Source organism: Mus caroli, chromosome 11 (genome assembly GCF_900094665.2).
Source record: "Mus caroli chromosome 11, CAROLI_EIJ_v1.1, whole genome shotgun sequence".
NCBI lineage: Eukaryota > Metazoa > Chordata > Mammalia > Rodentia > Muridae > Mus > Mus caroli.
Genome location: NC_034580.1, coordinates 67,530,840 through 67,539,387, shown reverse-complemented (window position 1 = coordinate 67,539,387; position 8,548 = coordinate 67,530,840). Strand labels below are relative to the sequence as shown.

The 8,548-nt window shown below is 42.2% G+C and overlaps 1 protein-coding gene across 3 annotated transcripts in view; it reads right to left on the bottom strand.

Moving 5' to 3' along the window:
- Nucleotides 1–8,548, bottom strand: part of Zzef1 (zinc finger ZZ-type and EF-hand domain containing 1) — a 126,047-nt gene that overhangs the window by 100,824 nt on the left and 16,675 nt on the right. For all 3 annotated transcript variants that reach the window (XM_021176147.2, XM_029484135.1, XM_029484134.1), the window contains exon 2: nucleotides 2,698–2,842. In XM_021176147.2, the coding sequence (XP_021031806.1) occupies nucleotides 2,698–2,842 (145 nt within the window). The remainder of the gene's footprint in view (nucleotides 1–2,697; nucleotides 2,843–8,548) is intronic.

Here is an 8,548-nt window from a genome sequence, read left to right as displayed (position 1 = left end):
AAAAAAAAAAAAAAGATGCCAGCAGTCTCTAGGGAACTTGTCTTTAATAGCAGAACAAACAAATTCACTAGAAGAGTTAGAAGGATTGAAGGTCCTGAAGGGGATAGGAACCACACAGGACCACCAACAGTGTCAACTAACCTGGACCCCTGGGAGCTCTCAGAGACTGAGCTACCAACCAAAAAGCACACATGGGCTGGACCAAGGCCCCTAGCACCTATGCAGCAGAGGGCTGCCTTGTCTGGCCTCAGTGGGAAAGGATATGCCTAATCCTGCAGTCTTGATGCACCAGGTGGGGGATAACTAGGGAGGCCCCACCCCCTCAGAGGTGAAGGGAATAAGGAAGGGCCTCTGTGAGGGGGATGCTGTGTTTGGGATGTAAATAAATTTAATGTAAATAAATGTAGATAAAATTACCAAACTGCTCAAAAACAAAACAAACAAACAAAACAAAAAAAAAAACTCTGCCACAACTTTTTGAATAAAGTAAGATGCTAAGATGAATTTCTATACATGAAGTAGCCTATGATTATGTGCCCTACTCTAACTCCAGAGCGAGATGATTTCTAAAAACTCAAAATCTAGACAATGCCTGCCCACTCCCACAGGGAGATGAGGCTTTATATCCATGAGGCTATTGAGACTGCAATGAATTTGCTCAGAACCCACACAAACAGCAGACTGTTGTATGCATACACATGAGTCACATACATACTCATACACACAATACACTTTACACACATACAATGCTGAAATGGAAGATGTTTTCAGTTTTGGGAAGGTTCTGTAAAGGAATGGATTTCAGTGAACTCTAAGTGTCAACAATGAGATGCAAGAACAAGTTTCAGTGTGGGAGAACATTTGAGAGGGGACTAGGAAACCACACAAGGCCACACAGAGATGACCACAGTTTACAAAGGCTTGCGACTGTGACAATTCTTGTACGTGTGATACTGCTGATATTTTTGAACTGAAAGCTCTGAGTCCTGAGTGTACTATGTGAGCACTTCAGGATCTGGACCATGACTCATTCTCCATCAGCCTTTCCCTCCTCCATCAGGCATGCAGTGCAGCAGACATTATCCACTGGTGGTCTCCCTTCTCAACCCTACCTGCAAAACCTAAGACTCGGGTGATAGTTCAGAGGTACAATGCTTGCCTAGCATTTGTGAGGTCCTGATTTGATCCCCAGCACACTCATGCACATAACACACAATCTGAGAAGTCCAAACAATGCTACCCACATATTTGCAATGCAAAGGTGGGAGTGACTGTAAATGCTAAGATATGCTAGCTAAATGAAATTCAAAATTCAGCCTAAATACCATGAGACCAGGAAAAATAATACAGGCTACCTATGATGCCCTATAAGAATTATATAATAAAAGACAACAAAACATTCATTCTCCATTAAGATGCAGACATTTTCCTCCCCTGGTTCAATACATCACTTGGCAGTAGGTCAGAAGGATCAACAGCCATTAGACTCACACCATCTGCCAAGACTATCCTGCCTTTATCCCTGCCCTAGAGACACGAAGTACTGTCACTTGGTGTACAGAGCAGGCAAAATTCTTAGGTCAGATGATGTGCAATGCTATTTCCCTTTCAAATTGAATTGGCATCTCACTTGAAAAAAAATGAAGGTAAGATTTATTCTAATGCTGTCTTTACATAAGTCTGAGTCACCAAGGAAATCATCTAAAAACACAGACTAGGCTGGATATATAGTAATGTTGTACAGTGCTTGTCTAACTCGTATTAAGCCCATAGGTTCTAGCCTCAGTACACACAAGAGGTGAGGCAGTGGGGACAGAGAGATCAAGAACATGAACACAAGCTGGGCGTGGTGGCGCATGCCTTTAATCCCAGCACTTGGGAGGCAGAGGCAGGAGGATTTCTGAGTTCGAGGCCAGCCTGGTCTACAAAGTGAGTTCCAGGACAGCCAAGGCTACACAGAGAAACCCTGTCTCAAAAAACCAAAACCAAAACCAAAAAGAAAAAAAAAAAAGACATGAACACAAAGAAAACAAACAAGCAAAAAAAATTTAAAGGCAATATTTTTTAAGAGTACAACAGGTAGAAGCACCACTGCTTAATTTTTAGCATTTTTCACTTTATAAAAATTACAAAAGTTTCAAAGTAAAAGATTTAGAAAATAAAAATGTTTGCCGCATGCCAAAAATAAAATGTGAGGACACAGCAAAAATAAGAGATCACTATTCTAGAGGAGCTTACAGTATTAAAATGAATTAATTACAAAAATATTAAGTTGCCAAAGAAAAAAGAGAAAAAAAAAACAGAAAAAAGAAAGTAAAGAAGAGCACTGCAGACAGGGGCAGGATGCCATGGGAACATGCAGCATGGGCCAGGAATGCTTCTGAAGGGAGCAAATCCCTTGACCAAGGGGCAGAAAAGCAGAAAACTGCCCAGCCACTGCTGCTTAGGAATGAAAGTGATGATATCACTGATTTCGTTCAGATCATGTGTCTAATGAATGCTTTGGGGGAATTCACAGTGCCACAGCTGGGTCAATCTGCAGCACAACGAAGTTTATTTTTGTTCTAAGCTTTGTGCAGTAGTTGTGCCATACCAACGAGGCTTATCCTAGATGCCATTTCTGCTATATTTACTAACTGAAAACACTATGGTTCTAGGAGAACGTCTTGAGCCTTCAGAGTTCATGTGAGCACCTACCTGGAACAAGAGAGCAGGCTTGCAGTTGTCTGATGACATGGCTCAGCTCCCCCTGAAGATTGGCTCCACTGGAGTTCTTGAGGGCCTCCAACATATTCTCAGCATCAACTGTCCCATCTCCCTCAGCATCAAACTGGGCAAAGGCCTACAATGTAAGAGACATATATATGTACACATATGTATTTCATCCAAAGAACAAATAGATTCAAAATATTAGATCTTTGTGTTTTATGAGACATATGTGTGCACCAATTTTATAGTCTCATTTCTCCTCCAAAGTAGTAATTCTTCCACATCTCCAAATAATTTCAGAAGAAAGCATCCATTGTAAAATTTTCCAATAGTTGTACATTGCTGTGGTCTGAATAGAAAATGTCCCCTAGGGGACTGGAGAGATGGCTCAGCAGTTAAGAGCACTGACTGAGCCGGGTGTGGTGGAGCACACCTTTAATCCCAGCACTCGGGAGGCAGAGGCAGGCAGATTTCTGAGTTCGAGGCCAGCCTGGTCTACAAAGGGAGTTCCAGGACAGCCAGGGCTATACAGAGAAACCCTGTCTCGAAAAACCAAAAAAAAAAAAAAAAAAAAAAAAAAAAAAAAAAAGAGGTCTTGAGTTCAATCCCCAGCAACCACATGGTAGCTCGCAACCATCTGTAATGGGATCCGATGCCCTCTTCTGGTGTGTCTGAAGACAGTAACAGTGTACTCATATAACTAAAATGAAAGAAAGAAAGAAAGAAAGAAAGAAAGAAAGAAAGAAAGAGTGCCCTATAGGCCCATGTGTTTGAACACTTAGTCCATGGCTGGTGATACTGTTTTGGAAGGTTATGGAAATGTCAGGAAGTAAATTCTGGCTGGTAAATGTGGCTCACTGTGTATGGGCCTTGAGCCTTTGCAGCCTGACCTCACTTTCTGTCAATTTTCCACTTCCAGATTGTAGACTTAACATGATCTCATGTGTTTACTACAGGTGTTCTGGGTCAGGATGGACTACAGTCTTTCTCAGACTCAGTCAAAACAAACCCTTCCTCCTTTAAGTCCTTTCTTAAATTTGGTCACAGCAACAAGAGATGTAAAGTACAGAAAATGTCAAACACAAAGTGAAACTTTGAAAGACCTGGGTACAAAAGTCTGGGCCTTCTCAACACCTCAAACACAAAGCATTAATTTGGTCTACTGCTTCAGTATTTTTAACCATTGTGGACCTCACCCCTTGACAACACTAGGCTATTTAGGAGACCTGGTTCTGCATGGGACTCAGTTTGAATACTAGTCGTCCCTAATAGCTATGTGTACATGAGTTGTTTGATCTGAAATATAAGCCAGTTCCCACATTCACAAGCTGCTGCCTGGACAAGGTACACAGGAATAAAGTCCTTTACAATTAAAGCATCTAGCAGAACAATGTTCATTTTCTAATGTATAAACCTCTGCTTCCCTGTCACATTCTACAAGACTGTCCTCACAGAACTATGCTTTCTCCCAGTCTCAGTCCCTGGGCCCTGGTTTCAGTCCTGTTGCTGATACAGACACTCACATACCTCCTCACCACTAGAATCTTCGCTTCCTCAAAATGTTGGCCTCCTTTCCTTACTCCTCTGCTCCATGATCAGGAAAATAACCCAACAAGGTTCCATGATGGACACAATGCCCATTGCCATCCCAGCACAGATGTCTGGACAGTAGAATATTCAAAAGGAACAGATACAGATTCCCACATTTGTAACCAGAAACTTTAGGCATGAATGTAGGATGAGACAGAATTTAGAAATAATGTAGCAAGGACAAATCCATAGTTAGTTTTGCTCTAATCAGTCTGACAAGATTATCCAAGAAGTGAATAGGATCAAAGATTACACTAGTCAAAGTACAGTGTACAAGAGGAAGGGTATGTCCCACATCCTGTGGAGAACTGTGCTGTTTAGGAGGCCTGTGGAGGAGACTGTGGAGGATTTTGTGTGGTATGTGTGTTGGGAGAACTGTCTAGAGATTACACTTGGGACCTTGCTCACATCAGGCAATCGCTTCACCACTGCACACATCTGCAGATCACTGGGAGTGTCTTAGTAGAAGTTACCATTGCTGTGATGAAACACTATGACCAAAACCTAGTTGGGGAGGAAAGGATTTATTTGGCATGCACTTCCACATCATATTCTATCACTGAAGGAAGTCAGAGCAGGAACTCAAACCGGGCTGGAACCTGGAGGCAGAAGTTGATGCAGAGGCCATGGGGAGGTGCTGTTTACTAGATAGCTCTGAGCCATTACATGGTTTGCTCAGGCTACTCTCTTATAGAACCTAGGACCACCAGCCCAGGAATGGCCCCTTCTACAATGGGCTGGACCCTCCTACATCAATCACTAATTAAGAAAATGCCCAACAGGTTTGCCTACAGTCCAATCTTACAAAGATATTTTTTCTCAATTGAGTGTCAAGTTGACATAAAACTAGCCAGCACAAAAGACCCCTTGTCAACTTGACACAGACATATCACAGCTAAGCTACAACTTTTCCTTTCTTGTTCATCCCCAAGATTCCACATTGATATTAATATCACAATATTAAAAGATTGTACAAACTTTAGAAGCCCCATAGCCCCAAATTCAAAGTTTTAAAAGTTTAGTTTTTTAAAAAAAATAACAGAAAATCTTTTTTTTTTTTTAAGATTTATTTATTATATGTAAGTACACTGTAGCTGTCCTCAGATACTCCAGAAGAGGGTGTCAGATTTCGTTATGGATGGTTGTGAGCCACCATGTGGTTGCTGGGATTTGAACTCTGGACCTTTAGAAGAGCAGTCCGTGCTCTTAACCACTGAGCCATCTCGCCAGCCCAGAAAATCTCTTTTTTAAAACCCAAAGTCTCTCAAAAGCAGAGGATGGAGGCCTGGCTTGTGAAATTCCAGAGGGACATTTAGGAGTCACTCAAAGCCTCTATCAGACCATTGCAGATTTTGAGTTAAGAATTTCTGGACCAGGCAGTGGTGGCTCAGGCCTTTAATCCCAGATCTCGGGAGGCAGAGGCAGGTTAGCTGGGGCTGTGAGTAACAAGATACCAGAGCCACTAAAATGAAGACTTTGTTTTGGTGGAGTAATGGATTCTGGTCAGCCAGAGGTGAGAAATTAGCAGTGATTAAGAGACCAGTATCGCTCTTAAGATCTCACCTCTCTTATTCTCATCTCTAGCTCTCCTTTCCCCCTCTCTTCCCCCCTCTCTCCACGTGGCCATGGCTAGCCTCTCTCTTTCTATCTTCTCTTTCTCTCTGCCTTTCTACAATAAAGCTCTAGAAACAAAAGCAAAAACAAAAAAACAAAAGGGGGGGCTGGAGAGATGGCTCAGCGGTTAAGAGCACTGACTGCTCTTCCAAAGGTCCTGAGTTCAAATCCCAGCAACCACATGGTGGCTCACAACCATCTGTAATGACATCTGACACCCTCTTCTGGAGTGTCTGAAGACAGGTACAGTGTACTTACAATAAATAAATAAATCTTTAATTCTGAGTTTGAGGCCAGCCTGGTCTACAAAGTGAGTTCCAGGACAGCCAGAGCTACACAAAAATCTTTAAAAAAAGAAAGAAAGAAAGAAAAGAAAAAAAAGAAAAGAAAAGAAAAAGAAAGACCAGTATCATTTAGGTGAAATCTTTTTTGTTTGTTTTTGTTGGTTTGCTTCTAAGTTGAAAGACAGTAGTATTAAGGGTTCTTCTTCTTCTTCATCACATTTTTGAGTCCTTATATTTTAGAACTTTACAACAAGGGGCTGGAGAGATAGTTCAGTGGTTAATAACACCAATTGTTCTTGCAGAGAACCTGGGTTCTGTTCCCAGCACCTGCATGGTGGTGGCTCACAACTATCTTTAACTCTGGTTCTAGAGGATACGATGCCCTCTTCTGGCCTCCTCAGGCACTGCATGCATATGGTACATGTAGGCAAAATATCCATACACACAAAAGAACAAATAAATAAATCTTTTTAAAATGCACAATGACATAGATAAAATGTTAAGCTTTGCTTTTAAATAATTTGGACAAGAAAAAATTGGTGGTGTTTATAACAAATAAAATTTGCCTCAAATTGGTAATTGTTGAAATTGGCTAAGGTATGTGGGAATCAGCTACTACTGTCTCCATTTTCCTGTTTAAAAGTTCCGTTTGTTTGTTTGTTTGTTTGTTTGTTTGTTTTTCAAGACAGGGTTTCTCTGTGTAGCCCTGGCTGTCCTGGAACTCACTTTGTAGACCAGGCTGGCCTCGAACTCAGAAATCCACCTGCCTCTGCCTCCCAAGTGCTGGGATTAAAGGCATGTGCCACCACGCCTAGCGTAAGTTCCCGTTTTTTTTTTGTTTTTTTTTTTTTTTTTTTTTTTTTTTTTTTTTTTTTTTGTTTTTCAAGACAGGGTTTCTCTGTGTAGCCCTGGCTGTCCTGGAACTCACTTTGTAGACCAGGCTGGCCTCGAACTCAGAAATCCGCCTGCCTCTGCCTCCCGAGTGCTGGGATTAAAGGCGTGCGCCACCACGCCCGGCGTAAGTTCCCGTTTTTAAGAAGGCGTTCTTCCAACTTGGCAGAGGCCTAACCCTCAAGAGAGTTGAAGAGTACAGACTGGAAGATGGCAGGCAGCTAGAAGTGAGAATGCCACCTTGCAGTGGGAGGCTGGTGTCTCCTTGCTAAGTGGTTAAGGACAACCTTCTCCAGAGTTCTCACAATGCTAGCAGCCAGCTTCGTAGCCTTCCAGAAAGAGACAGAAGAGTCTTCCCTGGGGACGCTGACAAGCCTAAGAGAACAGGTGACACAGAATCATCCCATAAAAGTGTCTGGCCAATGTATCGTATAGTCAGGCTCACAGACCATAGGCAGGCACACAGAGCAGTCAGGCTGTAAACCACCCCACCCCACCACATCCCCTCACCCAGTCTTACTCAGGCTGACTGTGAATCAACCCTGAAGCACAGGCAGACCTTTTACCTGTGATCCTGCTTCAGCCTCCTGAACAGCAGCCCAGCTCTAGTCCCTTAGTCTTCTATTGTTGTTTTTGTTTTATTTTGAGACAGTGTCTCATACTATGGCTACCCTGAAAGCTTGCTCATGCTAGTCTCAAACACATAGTGAGTGTCTTGCCTCTATATCCTGAATATTGGGTCTAGTCCCTCATTCTCTGGTGAGTGGATAGCTTAGAAGCACTAGACAGCTGAGAAAATCCTACTATAAAACACAGAAAAGAAAGATTATATAGGAGAAGAAAACTTCAAAAGAGTGATTAATTCTTCACAGAGACACTTAAAGGTATTTTAGCCCTAGCTTTACTGAAGTGTATATTTCATTTCCCATAAAATTCAACCCACTAAAATGAACAGTTCAGTGGGTGTCAATATAATCAGAGTTGTGAAACCACCACTCAGCAACTTACAACCTATAACAGGGAACTGTTACTAAAAGCAGGAGACTACAGTCCTGCACTCAGAAGGCTACAGCAGGAGGCTCTGGAGTTCAAGCTCTGCCCCCAAGTTATATATTGAGTTCCAGACTGTCTTGAGAATCTCATCTGCACATGTAATCTCAGCCCTTGGGATACTGAGGCAGGAGACCTGCTATGGGTTTGAGGCCAGACTGGGGCTAAACATCAAGTAAAAACAACTAAGAAACTCTCATTAGAAAAGTTGAAAGGCAGCTGAAGAGATGGCTTAGTGGTTAAGAGCACTGACTGCTCTTCCGGAGGTCCTGAGTTCAAATCCCAGCAACCACATGGTGGCTCACAACCATCCGTAATGAGATCTGATGCCCTCTTCTGGGCTGTGTGAAGACAGTTATATTGTATTTACATATAATAAATAAATAAAATTTTAAAAGGAAGGAGGGGAG